The following is an 18,940-nucleotide window of genomic DNA, read 5'->3' as shown; positions in this document are numbered from 1 at the left end:
AATAAAGTGGCATAATGCAAAGAAAAATTCTGTACTAAAAAAATTTCTCATTTAAAAAGTTATTTTTAGAATTGAAAGACAAAGGGCCCTATCCTATACCCGGTGCAATGCAGCACAAGGCGCAGCACAACTATTTTAGATAATTTCATCCTGACGTATATATCTTTATCCCGTCCTGCATCGCAGTGTTAACATAGCAAATGCATTTGCGGTCATTTGTGCGCCCATGGGCGTATTGGTCTAAAAAAGAGGTGTGCTCAGGCGCATTGTTGGTGCGTTGCTGAAAATAGACTGCAATTTTTTTTAGTTATTTAAAGTGCGCATTATAGGCGGGTACTTATTACACACAGATGGACGACAATAATGCAAAATATTTATAAAAATGAATTACAATGTAAAAGTTAATTGTGGACATAAAGATAAAATTCCCGCTTGTCTGATGGTCTGCTTGCACGCTTTCACCTCTTGTAAAATCAACCAGCTTCTTAAGGTTTCTTATGGATGCTTTTTAAAACGTATTACTCAGACCAAGTCTTCCAAGTATATTGCAAAATATATATTTTTCAGGTTTTAATTAAATTCAAAACTTACTGAAATTAATGGTCCGTTAAACCCCAAAGTTACTTTCATTATTCAGGACTCTTAATACAGTCTAACAATGATCCACGTGGACGAAACAGACAAATAGCTTTTTTCAGTGATGCAAGTCATGATATGAATTCACAGTGATTTATCAGCTGCTATGACCAGTCACATGTTTTTTATTTGTTTTTCGATATGCACAGCTCAAAACAGATAAACAATCATACCAGTTTTAATGTATGTAAAGAGAAAATGACATCTTACCTTATTATTGCTTAAAACAGATTCTTTTGATTTTTTACTTAATTTGCCTATGCAAAAACAATTACATACCTACATTACACTATAAACTATGAACTATTTAGCAATTATTTGCTTAGTTACCAATGATTTGAATAATTAATAAAGCAATTATTCATATAATTACATATTTATTTGCCAGTGGTACACTTTACTCTCATTCGGTTTTGGGCGAGTGTTCATTTTGGACCCTGATTACAACATTATAATTTCATAGTCTGCTTATGTATGAGACTCCTGGGATAGTTAAGTCCCATCTGAGTAAAAATGAAGGCTGCAGGTCTGCTGTGTTGAGAGTGCTGCCAGCTCAGGATGTGTCCAAATGAAGCACTTTCAGCTCTCTCCATGTTTTTGAGCTCCTCAGTTCTTGCTTGGCAGCAGTATGAAGCACCTGAGCCTCACATAGGGTCAGCTCTCTCCCACAGCTGTACAGAGCGACGGCCCTGTGGGATTTCAGCACTGAACTCTCTAATTTCTAGCTCCCAGTGGCATTCTTTTACTTCTAGGTCAGATCAAGCCATTTATTTTTGTTTATGAGCCCTGTGTCAGTCCATTACTGCTTCCATGCGCTGCCATTCCGTGGCTGAGTTGTGACTTATGTACATTCAGGGATTCCATTTGGACCCTGTTTGACTCTCTGGTATCCAATCACCCCCCTAACTATCCCTCCTTCAACTGATAATAAAACTTTTACGGGACAAGACTCTCTGGAATATTTGATTGTGATTGGTCAGTTGTGACATTCCAAGGTATGTTAGGTTCCATGAAGAACCTTTAACTAAGAACATCTCTTTTTAATTTAAGAGTACTTGATATAGAATAAAGCAAAACGATCCAAGAACCTACGAAACCAAAATTGTTGTTCTATGGCATTATTTTGACTAACGTTTTGTAGCACCTTTATTTAAATAATGTACAGTAAATTAACAATAAATATGTCTGGCATACAATATATCATAAAATACAATAAATTGTATATCTTAGAGCTCATCTTGTTTGAACTTTGTGTCTTTGCCAATAGGATAAATTTTTCCCTTGTTGATAGTTCAAATTTATTTAGACTATTACTCAAATGTATTTATTTAGCTCTTCATTTAGTATGCAGTTATTTCAACATTATGTGTAATATTTTGTGTTCAATTACTTTCTAATGTGGCAAGAAGCTGTGTCATAAACAGGATAATGTGCATATAGCCACTTGTATCGCAAGATAAACCCCTTCAGGTTAACAATCACCTGTCTGGGTTTATACTTTTCAATAACAACAGTATCCCTTACTTACAAAAATTCTATAATTTCAATGATTATTCATAGAAATAAAGTATTATGTATTGTCTCATAGTTAATCTGATGTGAGAATGCCAATGGCACCGGAAAAAATTTCCTTGGATTGTTACAGTAGGTGGATGAAATCTTAAAAGGACAGTTCTCCCAAAAATATAATTATTTCATAATTTACTCACCTTTAAGCTGTTCTAAACCTATATACATTTATTTTTTAGTGTTAAACAAAGAAAGATATTTGTAAGAATGTTAGCAACTGACGGTTCTGGGACATCAATGACTACCAAATAACTTTTTGTTTTTTATCTGTTGAACACAAAATAAGATATTTTGAAGAGTTTAGGAAAGCAAAAGGCCCTTTTGATGCCCCGGAAATGTCAGTTGTTAACATTCTTCCAAATATCTTTATTTTTGTTAAGCAGAACCAAGAAACATATAGATTTGGAACAACTGTGTGATGCGTAGCTCGTAACAGAACTCTCATTTTCGGGTGAAGTATCCCTTTAAGAGGAACCAAGACTCACTAGTAGGAGTTTACAGTAGTTTCTCAAGCAGAATATTGAGAATTCCTTCGATTTCTCAGCTTGAAGTATAAGTGAGCCAGGAAACACTTTCTGAACGAGTGCTGTTTGATTCCCGCTCTAAAGATGATTTCTGTAAATTGCACTTAACAGAAAGCCAAGTGTTACTACGTCTCGACACACTCGAGTAAACAGTGACGAACACCCCAATTAACCTCCCAGCGAATCTTTCAAAGATGTGTCAGCTCTCAGGTTGCCATAGCAGCTTTCTGATCTCGCAGAACTGATACATCCAAGCGACATCTAAATATCCCACAACCCATGGCTAGAAAGAAAGTTAGATATTAATTTTTAATTTTTTGAATCCAGACATCTCACCCTGGAGCCGAGCTCACAGACCTGCGTGTGATTAGATGATGGCCGTTTGATAAGAGCGTGCACAGGGAGGGGGTGCTGGGTCTCATAAAGCCAGTTTCATTATTGGACACATACTCATCCTTATATGCTTATGGATAACAAGCAATGCTTTGCTGTGGCTCTTATCTTGCTTATATTAGTTTCTGCTGATAATCATTTTTCTTTTATCCGTGTATAATATTTTGATCATTGTTATGAAAATCTAGGCACGTTATGTTCTCTGAATCTGTCAACCCGTTCACATGATTCAAAGCGTTTTTAACATTTCCTATGTCTCCGACCTTAATCCAACTCTCCTGATGTTCCTTTTGTTCGAGAACCTTATAAGCATACTTGTGATGTCACGATGGCGATGTTCTAGATCTGGCTGATGGATGTAAATCCTCCCTCTTGAGCTCTCGCTTTATGCATAATTCAAACCCAATCCATCTGCCTGTTGCATGGATTAATATTTTTTGCACAGATTCATTGGAGGAGATTGCTTCCATATGCCGGAGGGTACGGAGAGAGTAGCTTTGTGGAACGGTGTCTTTTTTATCACTCCAACTTGAGTGGCAGAGATGGAGAGCCCTTCAGGCCTGTCATATTCAGAGAAATTGATGCTCTACACACTGTACGCAGGGCTCTTTAGATTTATAGCGCTCTCACAGTTCACCACACCAATCAAAACGGAGCATCTGAGGCAATTCAGGAGCAGACATGTAAACAAACATAATGATCCTCGTTCAGCTCAGATTATTCAAAGCAAGGAAGCATGTAATGCACCCCTTTTATTGAATATCCATATATCCACATGTTTCACAGCGTCTACCCGTGCTGTTATGATCAGCTATTGATTGAACTTGTAAGATCTATTAAGTCTGTATACGTTGTGTTAGTATAGTATTAGTAGAGGTTAATCGACAGCTTGGGTTTTGATGACTGAGAGCAAAAATAGTCACATTGATTTAAGGCCAAATTTTTGGCAAGCAGCAGTCATTCTATTATAGATTGTCCTGTAATGTCATGACACAATTAATGGCTTCTGTCATTCATTCGCTTTAAGATTAATATTTGTTATTATAATGTTTGGGGGAAAACTGAGATAGCCTGCTTCAAAACCCACAAAACAAAACTATGCTCTCCGGTTGCCATCTTTAAAAAAAACCTGAAAACGCATCTCTTCCGTCAACATGTCGCTGATTGATTTAACCTACTTCTTTTCCCTTTCTTTCTTCTTATTAAAAAATAAATAAAAAGTTAAAAATACTAACCTCACTATTCTTAGCTTTGTATACTGTGCTAGGCTTTAATTGACTAGTTTGATGCACTTTTGTATTTTGTTGCCTATGTTGTTATAATTGCTTCCAATGTTTCCTAATCTGTAAGTCGCTTTGGATAAAAGCGTCTGCTAAATGACTAAATGTAAATGTAAATAAAACCTTAAAAAGAAAGAATCGGTTAAATCAGATATAATGGACTGTTCTAACCAATGTTATGTATTTCTAACCCAGAGGAAAATGTTATTACTCAAAGGTTGCTCTGTCATAGTTCAGGAGATTTGATGGACATTTCTTAAAATTAAGTAAATTTGAAGTTGTAAAATTTAGATTGTGTAAATAAAAAAATCTGGATTTGGGTACAATTGATGAGAAATTAAAATGTATTTTAAATTAAAATCTTCAATAATATTGACATCTGATTGAAGAGTTGGCAAATCTGAGCTCAGTTTGTGATATTGTTAAGATATTTTCTGAAACTCTGGAGACACTTTCTGGAGCACTTTCTTTTCATTTGCTGCTCATGGAATCGCATTAATGTCTAGGAGAAATGGCAGAGATATTAAATAACTCTCATCTTTGATTTCGGAAGAAAACTTCTATGTAAGCCTTGGGTCTGTGTCCATGTATGCATGAACAATTGATCTAAACAATTGATTCGTTAAAAGGATTTAGAGACTCTTTGATAAAAAGACATTTAAAATGGCTTGAAATAGCCCCTGAGATTGACAGAATCCACAAAAATTTAGAATTCAATGCTCTCGCTTAACCACCCACAAACTAAACAGTGTCCATATTTCCTCATATCAACTAAACATCATTAAGTGCCTTTTATATAGCGCCAAACACAGTTCTCAGGTGAATCCCTCTGATAATTAAACCTGCATTTCCCCATCAATGCTATCTAAAATGAGAAGAGGCGGTCATGGCCATCAGACCCGAGTCACAATGTTCCATACCTTATTAAAATGCTTTTTGATGTGCAGCTGCTCAAGGTCTCTCCTGCTAAAGTTGGACACAAGTACAAGATGAGATTTTATTAGAAGACAATGGGTCTTTTTGTAATAAGAATGGGCTCCCGTTAGCACCCTGATCAGGTTTTGTTCTTAACAGGAAGGATGTTTAATAAAAGCTGCTCATCTGTTTTTAAGCACCTGGGCTGCATTGGGTGTTGCTTTAAGAGCTGGAACAATGAACGTTTCTGTAAAGATGTTCAAGCTGGTTATGGTTTAGATGTTAAAGCTTTGAAAAGTTGGCAACCCCAAAATGAAAAATCTCTATCTGTATGAATCTCTTCTTCAGAACACAAAAGAAGATATTTTGAAAAACGTGCCCATTCACTTCTATTGTATGGACACAAAACCACTGCACATCAATAGGGACAACATTCTGCTTCAATTTTCTTCTGCAGAAGAAAGAAAGTCATATAAGAAGGTGATAAATGATGACAGAATTCTCATTTATTGTTCAAACTGTCCCTTGAAGTAGGAACTGAAAAGTTACACGTCACAGGTTACTTTCTTTTGTACGGCTGTACCCTTAGAAATGCCCTTAAAGGGGTGGTGCAACGGTTTATCATGTATTCTGACTTCTTTACCATGTTAAACTTGCTGTCTTCTCATGCTTAACATGGTCAACTTGTCAAAAATCGAGTTGGACGTATGACGCAGTATTTCTGTGCTTGATACACTCCCACAGTGTTTTCGAACAGGCTTCAGAAACCTTTTTTCGAAAATGAAAAATCGTTACGTATTCTGTTACGTGTATCGTTACGTTCATGTCTGATTCTGGACATGAATTGCACGTGGTAAGTGAAACAGATGTCTGTGTTGTCTTGGCAATGTGTGCGCATGTGCTTTAGTTCAGCCCCCTCCCCCCGCACGCGTCTTTTGTATTCGGAAATAATCGTACAGCTGTATCTGTCTTTTATAGATGTGATCAAATAAAGACTCCGGATATTTGAAGGGTGCGATACTATTCTGTGAGTACTCAAGATTAACATGAGATATATACAGAAAATGAAGAGTTAGGGGCGCTTTAAAGGGACAGTTGATCCAAAACAAATTTTATTTCAGCATTTAGCTACCCTCATTCCAAAACTGTATGAGTTTTCTTTCTTTGGCAGCACAAGGTTTCCCATTGTACGGACACAAAACCACCAAGATATTTCTTAAAATTTCTTCTTTTGTATTCCACAGAACAATAGTCATGTAAATGTATTGAATGACTTGTGGGTGAAAACAGCAGATAGCAGTCAAATTCAACACTTGGCATAATTCTGTTTTACAAAGCAGTTCTGTCAGTACTTAGAGCATCTCAGTATTCTGCTGCCCTCATTAGGTGGTGCTCTGTAACTGCAACCATCTATTCTTTGTGATTTTTGATAATATTTTCCACACATCTCCAAAAGATATATTGCAGTCTTGGGGTTATGATAATCATCATGAGATCATGTTTGAACATTCATAACATCTTAAAACATGTTTGAACATAAATTACATCTTAAAACAGGACAATCTGTGCATCCCTTTAAGTCCAGTGGGACATTTTTGTGATGATCTATTGATAGAAATGCAATATAATATACATAGCTATGCCTTCATAAGTGTATTAAGAGCTTACACAATAAAGCATTATGTTTTTATTACCTTAGAATGAGCTTATTCTATCTACATACACCGCGGGTCCCCTTGCATGTAATGCGGCAGGTTCTGTTAGCCGTCGTAGTGTTTCGCGAGGGAGGGGTGGAGAGAGCGGTTCGTTGCAATTCGCAACCTTGCCGCTAGAATTCAGTGACTGGACCTTTAACAGATTAAATATAAAAAAATTAACATGTTCCCCCGGATGTAATGCTACTGTGTGTGCATGTACAGTACGTATACATACTGTATGTGTGTGTTGTGTCATGCCTTACACCAAGGTGTCTACTGTAGCACAGATGGGGACAGCTCCAGGGATTAGGGAAGATTTTCCTTGATTTAATAAACTACAATGGCTGAGAAACATGAGGGATAAACCTGGCCACACAGAGACAGTTGCTGAGCATAACACACCAGAGAGGGGCCACACATCATCACTGCACTCTCGTAAGCCTGGACGACGAATGTACTTATGATCTGTCCAAAATCCAAGACAAAAGAATGAAAATTGAGCTTAGCCATTGAAAAGATTAAGAGTAGACAATATCCAAAGCAAATCTGGCAGATGAAAATAAGTACAATACTGTTTTTGGTGATATCATGATTGAATTGGAGGTCATAAGTGCAATTTAAATGACATGCAACTATTTGTTATTTAAAGTATTTATAAGGGTATTTGCTCTTGGACTCCCTATATTATGTTCAGACTTCAAGTACTGATATGTTCAATTTAACAGATATAGATTAATCTGATTTATATTATTATAATATTTTTATATTATTTTTTAGGGCTAGTCAAACAATGAATTACAATTAAATGCATCCAAAATATAAGTTTGAGTTTACAAAATATAAGAAGTATTGTGCATTTACATTTGGTATTTATAAACACATAAACACTCATGAATATATTTAAGAAAAATATTAATAAACACTTCTATGTTTTTTTCATTATTGGGAAATATAAAATAATTAGAGTTATCAAATGATTCATTGCAATTAATCACGTCCGTCATAAAAGTTATGTATGTGTTTATAAATACAAAGTTAATATGTACAGGACACAGACATATATTATGTAAACACACACTTTTATGTCAGATGTATTTAATTACAATGAATCATTTGACATTTATATTTCACAATAATTATAAAATCACATAAGCGTTTATTAATATTTTTCTTAAATATAAGCATGTATGTTAAATGAATATGCACAATATACAGTAATATATTATGTTCACCCAAACTTTTATTCTGGATGCGATTAATCACAATTAATCGTAAATCGTTTTATATTTACTTATATTATTATACATATATTTTGTATTTTATCTATTTTTTAAATAAATAAATAGAATTACAAACAAAAAGTACATTTTAAAATAAAACCATTCTCTGTCAAAGTTTATATCCCCCTCCTATCTGTTTGGGATGTGATGTGAAATGACATGAGCAGTTATGTGGTTGTGTATAAGATCACTTTCCCAACGGGTCCTTTAATCTTGGAGGTTTAAGTATCTTTCTGTGAAAATGTGAATGAAGAAAATCCAGCAAAGAAATCACTCGTCAAAGAAGCCGCTGGTTACATCATCTTTAAGTCCGACTGAGTTTGACCCGTTTCACGTGAGCCGTCAGAATGTCGGAGGATTACAGGGCTAGATCTACAACAGAAATTAAAAAGGAGAGAGATGGATGCAGTCTCACGAGCAACAACAGCACAGCTTCATCTCAACATTCGGTTTAGAAAAATACATCTTTACGTCACAGTTATGCCCTCGGACTGTCCCAGCTGAATTCAGCTTAAATCTGAAAGTAAAAGGGAATAAAGGGGCAGTTTAGTACAGCGCCGCTCAGCAGAGCTCCACCGTTTCTCTTTGACCTTGGGATTGAGGGACCATTCGCCAAACTGGCTGACCAGAACAACTTGGAATGTAGGGATCAGTTGATCTACCTTCAGCTGAGCAGCTCAGGGGACTCTCTGCCCTGTGAGTGACTGTATTGGGTGTCATTTTGATGTCACTTTTGGTGGAAAGATTTCTTGAATTTATTTCTAGATTGTTTTATGGAGAAATCTTTTTTATAAATTATGTTGCTTTAGATTGTGACATGTTTTTAATCTTATTTTGTGGCACAGAATAGACGTTCAAGCACATTGTTAAATTAAATACATTTTTAATGTATTTGCATATCAATTTTTGTTTGTTACATAAAGAATAATTTCAGATAGGCAGTGATCAAACTTTGAGCATGTATTTTTTTGAGAAGTACTGTTTTTATAATTCACCTTTTGCCGCTGTATGTATTTTTCTCTTAGGATTAGTCATGGAGGTACAAAATGATCATACAGAATTTGTCAGTGTGATTTTTCTACAATTTCTGGACATGAGTGATTGTAAACGGTATTTTCTGTGTTTCAGGTGAAAAAAGCTTGTGTAGAATTATAATGATTTTAATGTAAAATCACAGTATAAACACATAAAACTCTGTTTCTTCAACTCTAAGAAGAGGTCTCTGACCCCCAAATATGTTCCTTTCCTGTTTCAGGTGATTCTCAATGGGTGGAAATGCCACGAAAAGACACAGAGGTAATCATGGGCCAAATGGTGGTTCTTGAGGCCTGGTACACCCCCACCAGTGCCATAGAGAAAAACACAGTCATCTGGACCTTCATGGCCAATAAGACAAAACAAGTGAGTGTGTTTAAAGTGTTGAGTAACCTGTCAGTCTGCCTCTGATAGAATGCACAATGCATTGCTGTTGGTGATACACCATTGAAAGACATCAGTGAGATCAAATAGAGAAAATGTCAGAAATGTCTCATCAGAGTTACAGAAGAGACTGAATTGTTGTAATTTTGGGTCTGTTCACTGCAAATATTCAATATAGCCGTGGAAAAAAAAACCAATTTATAGTTAGTAATGTTTGTCAAGGTAAAATTATCATCATTGTTTACTAAAAGTATTTCTCCCAAATGTCAAATAAAAATATGTTTATTTTATTAAAAGAACGTACCACAACTTTTAATAAAATAAACAAACAACAAAACGAAAGTAAAATGCCGACAGCTCCCACACGGTCGACTGCCGGCCACAGAAACAGAATAAAACAAAACATAAAGTCCAGGCCTAGTCCTCTTCGCCTTTCCCTGTGGTCGCTCCTCTCTTATGCTTCAAGAGCTCCTCCGTGAGAGATGCGAGACCAGGGCACACGCAGCTGATGAAATCTGGAATGGTCTCTTGTTTTTGTCCCACGGCTGTATGTGATATATTTTATGAATTATTGTGATGTCATTTTATCAGTACAATGAAAGAATCAAAAGGTGATCTGAAAGGCAAAAGAGTTTTAGCAACTCAAATTACTAACTCTTATACATAAAACATACAGTTTTGATGTTGAATTAAAAACCTCGTAATTTGTCAACTTCCCATTTCCTGAACTCACCGCCCCTTCAAAAATGATAGATTACACAAGAGAACAATCTGTTATCAGACCATTGAAGCCGATACATGAAATCCTCTGTCACTGGTTCACTCAACAGATGGGTTTCAATTTAATGTCAAAGGAAGAGTATGGAATACTTGAAAGGTCAATGACTGCTTATGAAAATGCACGTTATGAATGGATGGCCGAGAAGTGGATGAATTCAACAGTTTAAATTGATATGTAAATGTGTGTTAATACACCCTCAGCACATAATGTGCAGAGATATATGTGTGAGCTGAGCGAATATTGTGGCGCTTTATATTTGTTTCACCTGTTAAGGCATGCTAACATATCAAAACTTAATGGAAAATCAGTCTAAAATGTTAACTTTTTTCCAGCTGTTTTCATCTTGAGAAGCCTCTGTATGCAACCTATGTGTATCAGCTGATATCCAATGATAGTAGTCGATTTGTATTAATTAGTGGTACTGCTTTAAAGAGGATTTCAGAGACGTGACTTCTCAGCGTGTGTATTAGTGTGTTTAGCATCTTATCGGAGAAGCTGCATCCCTAAATCCATCCACTTTACAGCTCAGCTCTGCAATGGCCATCACAGTTCTGCTTTAAAGGCGGTTGTGTCTGATTTCCAAATTACGCTTGTTCAGCCAAAGTACCAAAACAACCTTGTAGCCAGTAAGCTGCACAGTGAACAGCGCTGACGAAAGCGAAAGATGGTGGTGGGGTGTGTTTGTTTCGGTGATTTGAACATCAACAACGGCTAAGAGAAATCAGACACACCACCTTTAACAGTTATTTCAGACAGTAACTTTGAAGAAATTTGCAGACTTCAAATGACAAGCTGTGAGGATTGTTCTCATTCTTATTTTGTCATGCATAATAAAATACAGACATACTGTAAAATGCATCTCACAACTCCTGCATATGTGTGTTCTGTCGTGCAGATCATTTCTTACTCCTCAGGACAGATCGGCATTGGCAGCACTGACTTTCGGAGGCGGGTGGGCTTTGCCACCGCCATGCCCTCTGCCAATCTGTCCATCTACATCAACAACACACTTGAGTCTGACTCAGGACGCTACCTCTGCAACGTCATCATCCCTGGAGCTCCAGGCATTTGGGGAGAACTAAGTCTTAATGTTAAAGGTACATTGGCAAACATTGTAAAAACTACAAAGACATTCAGAACATTAAAAATTTAAGATCAGAAGATGAACAGCTTCTGGGATTTTATCTTGTTCTTTTTGGCTTTTCTAGTATCTCCATCTACTCCTGTTTGCTCTATATCTGGAGATGCTGTAGTGAGTGGCAATGTGACACTTAGCTGTAAATCCAGCTATGGCAAACCGGTTCCTCAATACAAGTGGAACAGAGCAGCTCCTCTCTCTGAGGTCTTCTTCTCTCCCATGCAAAGTGAGTCTCCAGTCTGCCTTTGTTTAGTTTGCTTAATAGAATGATATAATCCTTTTATAGCAGAACTACACTGGTCACACATTACTGCATCCATGTTTCTTTATTTGTTTGTTTTAGTAATGCAAATGCTAAAAGCACTTTAGAATATGTCTTTAAAATAGAGTTGCGCAATGCTGAAGAAAAATGTGCAATAACATGCTAAACAACAAAAAATAAGCAATTTGTAGAATAAATTCATATTTTAATATATACGTATATAATATACAGAAAACTAACCAACATACTGAAATCTACATAACTAACCTCATCTTCTGGGAAAAAAAAGCATAATTCTCTCTGTCTCAGCAGTATCTCATTTATCTGACTCGATCTAAATCTAAAGTATTAAAATCATTAAGTTTTTGCAAACCTGTGATATGTACATTTGCAATATTTCGATATTTTTTATATATCTTGCAGACCTTGTTTACAATATTTCATAGTATCAGGTTTTTGTATCTCATCACATGCAATTTTGACTGCATAATGCAAGTAAAATATGCTATCGCTGCTGCATTATTAGCCTATTAGTCATCCGCAGGGAACGTATGTTTTTGTATATAATTATTTATTCGTGTTTGTCTTGATTGGTTTTAGGAGTTGTATTCTCTCCGTACTGAGAGTTTATTAACCCTTTGAGATTGGTTAGGTGGTAAAGAGCAGAACAAGGTAGGTATCATTCATCACAGATAATTTAGTGTGTCTTTCTTCCTTTGGCCTGAAGAGAGGTGGAAATAGCTCTGTTAGCCTCAGAGACAGATTCTCAATCAGCTTCCCAACACAGACCTTGAATCAAACAGGTACCGACCTTGAATCCGTGCCAGTAACAGTCTAACAATGAGAAACAGAACAATCCCACATTTTCCACTCCAAATAATAAACAAATAAATAATATGCGTTACAGAAACAGCATTAACATCTGATACAGTATGTTTTTGCAAATATATCACAATGATTTCAGCACAAGTCTATTGTGGAAATACACGTCAGTGCCAGCTGTTCACGAAAGCTGGCTTATGCTTATCAGCCACGCAGCAAATTTCCTCCTTGATCCCGGACATGTGGGTCTCACATTACATCGGAGCGTATCTCCCGAAATCAGATTCTCGTGAAATGACAGATTCACCATGTTCTTCCTCTCGCCCTCCCTCTTTCACTTGTCCCTTCACAGCGTGGAGGTCCTGCCCCCAGCCTGTGCTTGTGCTGGGATACCTTGGTAAGGGAACAGACCCTAGGATAGAGAGAACTCCTTTATGTAGACTGTTTGAACCGCAGAAAAAAAATAAAGCTGGATGTTTCCCGAAGGATAACCATTGTAAAATCATTATGGTCAAAATGTGTGATAGATGTATCCTGGAAGGTGGTAGATACCTTGTAGAGCTTGAGGAAATTCAGCTAATAACAATTGGGCCCGTAACCCAAATGAATGCAAAAGAGTTTGCCAGAATGACATTTAGCATCTCAAAACCATCTTTTCACTGTGTCGGTCAATAAAAATAGGACAAAGGTTCAAAATAAAAGATACATAAGCCTTCTTTTTAGCTTTCAACTATTTCTACCAATGTGTGTTATTGGGATTAGAGTCATTCAATATCTCAAGCTAAATATTCCTCACTTAGTTTAAAAGCCCCTAACCTCATTCAATCTCTGTCATCTACTCTGTCCCCTCCCATCTATGGGACAAAGTCTTGTGTCTTTATAGTTAATGAATTGTGTTTTATCGAGCATTACTTCTATTGCATTGCTTTTCATCCTTCTCATTTACTCGCGGGTCTTCTTTCAGATGAGAGGCAAGGCACCCTGCGACTCAGCAACCTCACCAAAAACATGTCCGGCAAGTATGTCTGCCGTGCAAGCAACACAGCTGGGACGGAAAGCTGCCACATCAATTTAGAGGTCTCCGCCCGTAAGTATCGCATAGGATCAATAACAGTGTTTTGGACTTGAATGGCTTTAAATAAATCGTATCTTATTCTTTTGACTGCAGCAAATAACGCGTGGGTCATCGCTGGTGCCGCAGTGGGTTCTGCGGTGGGCCTGATGGCTCTTGTCTTATTCCTGATCTTTATCCTGAAGAGGAACTATGACACAGAGGAAGAGATGTCCAATGATATCAAGTAAGCCCTCATCTTATCCTTCAATATAATCCAGAGCATGAAGCTTAGATGTATCATCTGCTCTTAATGCGGATGTCTGCAACTTGTGTGTCTCCGGGTAGTAATGCGCTGAACATTTTACAACTGTAGAAAAAATGTAGGCCTACACAAAATAAAATAAAATATGCTAATATTTTATTAAAAGATTCTCTTTTTTCTCATTTTAATCTCTGTTTACCTTCACTAGATACAAAAAAATATTAAAGTTATTTATTGTAAAAGTAATATTTTGTTATTCAGAAATGAATAAATATGCAGCCTTTAATCAGCATGCATAACTTAAATTAATTAGCAAAATTCTATTTAAAATAGTTTTAGATAGAAAAAAACACTTCATATATCAGGTAACTTCAGCTTCCAAAAAGTTTATCATGCCGTGAATGATGACTGTTTCACTTTAGGGAGGACGCACAGGCCCCTAAACGTGTTTCCTGGGCAAAGAGTGGCACAGGATCGGACATCATATCTAAAAATGGCACAACATCCTCCATAGCAATCAGTCCACCTCCGCGGCACCCTCACCAACAGCCCAACAACCATTACCCGTATGCTCCAGGGGCCTCAGACACTGCCTCCATTCTCACTGCCTCTGGAAGCACCACCACCTACCGTCTTCACCCAGGAGAGACCAACCCACTTCATGGCCTTCCTGGGTACAATGTGACCAACACTGTCAATCACACACAGCAGCACCATCACAACCATCATCTGCTTCACAATTCCACAGGTCTCACTCTCAACAGTTTATCCACAAACAGGACAGAGGGGCCACAGCCACAGGCCCCACGCCCAATCAACATGCCTATAAAGACTGCTACGCTTTCCCGAATGGGGTCCGTGCCAGTCATGGTGCCCACCCAGAACCACACTGGTTCACTAGTGTAGCATTCAGAGCACCCCATGTCAACTAATGTGCTCAAAACCAAATGTATTTAAGGATGTTTATTTATTAATGGTTGGGATTAATATGACATATTAATACGTCTTTTTATACATTAAGGTACATGAAGTAGCATAAAATACATTTATACGACAAAATGGTTTGTTTTTTAAAGTATTATTTGTGTTTTTTTGATAATAATAGTGTTTTGATGCCTAAACATCTAAGACATAGTCTTTTCAAACTGACTGAAATATTCAAAAATATTACAATATACAGTAATTTGACTCACAGTGTGTTGTAGATAGATAATGTCTGATGTTATGAAGGCACACAGACACAATTAATAATGTTTTCTCAGACAGTTATATAATGTTTTGATAATTATCCAGATATTTAGGCCTAGTTGTTTGTTTAGAATTATAATAATTCTTGGCTTGTACTTCACTATTGGCTGTTTGCCTTTTGTGCCTCTCTCTGTTTCTCTCAGGAGTTTTCTCTTATGGCATCGTAAGGGGACAGATCTGTTGACAAAGATGTCTGGTTTCTGTTCTATTAAATATGGCTCTTTAAAATAGAAACCACTCCACCAAAATATTGTCTTAAGATATATAATATAGATTATGAAAGCATACGCCAGAAGTTGTTTGTTTACTGGATATGAAAAGACACTAAATGCCCAGATAATGTTAGTGATGTAATGATGTACTGTATAGTTACGTGGAAGGGTAGATACATTTTTTCATGTGTTGATGATGAAATATGAGAATAGCCTTGTGGTTTAATGACTTGAACGTTGGAGGCAGCGGTTTATCATATTTGATATATTTTGATATTTGTGTTAATGCTGAATGTTGTAATGCATACTCTGTTAAATGCTCTGGTATTAGGTAATGCCTCCTCCAATTGGATGCAATTGGTATCATATAGAATATAAAGTGTTGTGCTATAACTGTCCACATGGTGGCAGGAGAGGGGTAAGAAAAAGGATGAGAGTCGGAAATGCCTCAGTGAGGTTTAAAATAAATGTTTCAATAATAGAACAGTATATGTTTTGATTATTTACTATAATGCTCTGTTTATTAAAACCAATACAATATTGTATTGTCCGGAACAATTGATTAAAGAGTTTGTAGTCCTCTCATATGACCCTTGACATATGCTTGACCCTTCCATGAACACTATAGCTATTTTTAAAACCGAGCCAAAAATCTGAGTCTACATGTTGATATTTGAAGAGTTCTTTTGCAAAAACGTCTTTCAAAATCATCTTTTTATTGTGTGTTAGCTGTATTTTTGAGTTATTATGACGTAATCAAAACAACCCAACTGCAGTTTGACTGATATTACTTAAAAAAATCATGATTTGATCTGATGATCATGATGATCTGTTTTAATAAATTACATTTTCATTTTTTGTTTTGTTTGTTGGTTCAGTGATTCTTACAAATAAAACAGCTGTCTGTGAACAACCATGTACACCTGAGTGAGCAAAGGTGCCTTTTAGAATTTGGGTTTAATGAGAAAAGGGTCTACAGTCGCAGATGATAAGAAATCAAAGAAAGGTTTACGGGTAAAGTTGGCATGTTTAGCCACACCTGCCTCTATATCTAGCAAACACAACCAGGACATTGTTGTATCAGGCTACCTGCTATTAGTCATGAGCTGCATGGGCTTATCACAGCAAAATAATAAATGCACAATGGCATTTGCTTACATGTTAACCACATTATGGATTTTGATCCAGTTTTTTGGTAAGTAATTTTATGTAGGCCTATATGTTATAGAATGACAATATATATTTGAACATGTGTTAAATACTTAATGTATTTTTACATTACAGTAAATACAATTAAATGTGCTTAATTTATATAATATAAATATGTTGTCTATAATGTTTTTATTGACTTTGATCAGTCGTAGTGAGTTCATGGCAGGCGGTTGAGGTGAAGCCATCAGTGTTTGTGCGCGCGGGGTCTCCAGCCGAACTTTCATGCACGTTTAACACACGCTCCTCTGAAGGCTTTACGCTGGAATGGCGTTACGCTGTTCCAGGAACTCCTGCTGTCAAAGCCAACAGAGTGAGAAGCACACTTTTCTCATTTTTCTTTACAAAACATCCATCTTGAGAGTTTAATATATTGACATATTATTTGTCACAGGTGTTATACTACAATGGCAAACTGTACTGGGTGAACTCCTGGGAGGGAAGAATGACTCTGTTGCAGAACCCTCCGGTGAAGGGCGTGGCCTCTGTTAAAATCATCAGCGCTCAAACATCAGATGCTGGACTCTATATTTGTGAGGTCACTAACCCCAATGACTGGTCTGGTAGTGGACAGGGTCTGATCAACCTCACAGTGATGGGTAAGTTAACTAACATGGGTGTAACTAGTTACGAAGTAGTTAGGGGTGGTTTTCTATTTACTGTAATGCAAAAATACATAAAGTATTTAAAACATATTAAAATATATATTGTTATTCTATAACATAGACATAAAAGTGATGATAATAATAATTAATTACCAAAAAACTGGATCAAAATCCACGATGTTACCAAGTTATTAGTTACTGTAATTTAATTACTTTTCCCTTAAAAAAGGAAAGTAAGGGATTATTCTTATTGTTTCTGTAATTTAATTACAGTTACCTTGGATGTAATTGAACTAAATACAATATAATATATACAAAAGTGGAATTACAATTGACATTAAAATTCAAATTCTAACTTTAAAATGCATGCATTAATGCATATTTTGCACATTTGTAATATTTTAGTCAGTTAATAAGAGTACTTTATGTCGTTTCATATTATTTATTTGATGCTGTTCTTTGTATCATTAGTACCTCCATCCACGCCAGCGTGCCGACTGAAAGGAAAAACCTACGTAGGGAATGATGTCACTTTGAGTTGTCAGTCTTCTCAGGGACTCCCCTCGCCTGTTTATTCATGGCACAGAGCGCAGAACGCACCCCTTCTATCACCAGACAGTTTTGTGGAAGGTGTGTCATGGTGTACATGATCTCATTTGCCATCATAAAACTATAACATACAGGCCTATATTTTGGGATGGATTTGACTCTTTTTTTTGTGGAACACAGAAGATATTTTAAGGAATGTCCCAGGGCTTTTCCATACAATGGAAGTCAATGGGGTCCAATGTTGTTTGGTTTCCAACATTCTTCAAAATATCTTCTTCGGTGTTCTACAGAAGGGAGTTAAACAGGTTTTGAACCATACGAGAGCAAATAAATGGACACATAATTTTCACAAACTATCACTTGTGCTTCAGATCAGCGCTCTGGTTCTCTGTTGTTGCACAACCTGTCCGATGCCTTCGCTGGCACCTACACCTGCACAGCAGTCAATGAGTTCGGCCAATCAGCATGCAGTATAACCCTCCAAGTGGCCCGTGAGTAAAACACTTTGATCAGCTTTCCTGTAGCTCAGTGGTAAGCACGTGGTGCCAACAACGCCAAGGTTGTGGGTTCCATCCCAGGGGATTGCACATACTTAGAAACAAATGTATACGGTAATGCTATGTAAGTTGCTTTGGATAAAAGTGTTTGCCAAATGCGTACATGTAAGATTGTTGTGACCATATCTTATGGTTCGTATCACTGCTCCGTTGTCAGATGGGAGTACAGCAGCTGTAACCGGTGGAGTGGTCATGGGAGTCTTTCTCGTTCTTCTGTTGATTGCAGCAGTGGTCGTCTATGTTTTCTGGTACAGAAAGAAACATAGCAAGAAACCCAGTGCGCATGAGCTAAGGTGTGTATTTAAACCTCTGTGAACACTAGATGTGACATTCAACATTGGTTTTGCTACTCATGCTATGTTTTTCAAAAGGTCAATGAACAACAATTCAGCATCTCATGAGGAGAATGAATATAAGCTCGATCCTGGTCAACTGGATGATGAAAATGAATCTGACCTGAAAGTGTCTAATTTTAGTCCCCTTGTTTAGCCCCACCCCTTTTATCACATCATTTTGTGTCCGTCATCT

General features: G+C 36.8%; 2 protein-coding genes across 4 annotated transcripts in view; both read left to right on the top strand.

The window, feature by feature from the left end:
* Positions 1–16,407, top strand: part of esamb (endothelial cell adhesion molecule b) — a 31,431-nt gene extending 15,024 nt beyond the window's left edge. Inside the window, exons 2-8 of one of the 3 annotated variants that reach the window (XM_079481597.1) lie at positions 9,550–9,695; positions 11,390–11,591; positions 11,703–11,858; positions 13,069–13,113; positions 13,681–13,803; positions 13,885–14,014; positions 14,455–16,407. In XM_079481597.1, the coding sequence (XP_079337723.1) occupies positions 9,550–9,695; positions 11,390–11,591; positions 11,703–11,858; positions 13,069–13,113; positions 13,681–13,803; positions 13,885–14,014; positions 14,455–14,938 (1,286 nt within the window). In that variant the 3' untranslated portion in view covers positions 14,939–16,407. Of the gene's footprint in view, positions 1–8,662; positions 8,991–9,549; positions 9,696–11,389; positions 11,592–11,702; positions 11,859–13,068; positions 13,114–13,680; positions 13,804–13,884; positions 14,015–14,454 lie in introns of those variants that run through there. The other 2 variants (XM_079481599.1, XM_079481598.1) reach the window with 2 other exon arrangements.
* Positions 16,408–16,635: 228 nt separating this feature from the next.
* On the top strand, positions 16,636–18,901 carry LOC306908839 (V-set and immunoglobulin domain-containing protein 2-like; the record flags this gene model as incomplete). Its single annotated transcript, XM_079482052.1, has 7 exons — positions 16,636–16,687; positions 16,851–17,014; positions 17,096–17,300; positions 17,778–17,936; positions 18,227–18,346; positions 18,570–18,705; positions 18,784–18,901. 7 exons carry the CDS (start codon positions 16,636–16,638, stop codon positions 18,899–18,901), a joined length of 954 nt encoding a protein of 317 aa, XP_079338178.1.
* Between the last annotated feature and the right edge of the window lie 39 nt (positions 18,902–18,940).

Source organism: Barbatula barbatula (assembly GCF_947034865.1).
Source record: "Barbatula barbatula genome assembly, chromosome: 19".
Lineage (NCBI taxonomy): Eukaryota > Metazoa > Chordata > Actinopteri > Cypriniformes > Nemacheilidae > Barbatula > Barbatula barbatula.
Note: the sequence above shows the minus strand (reverse complement) of the source record. Positions and strands in the feature narration are given on the sequence as shown.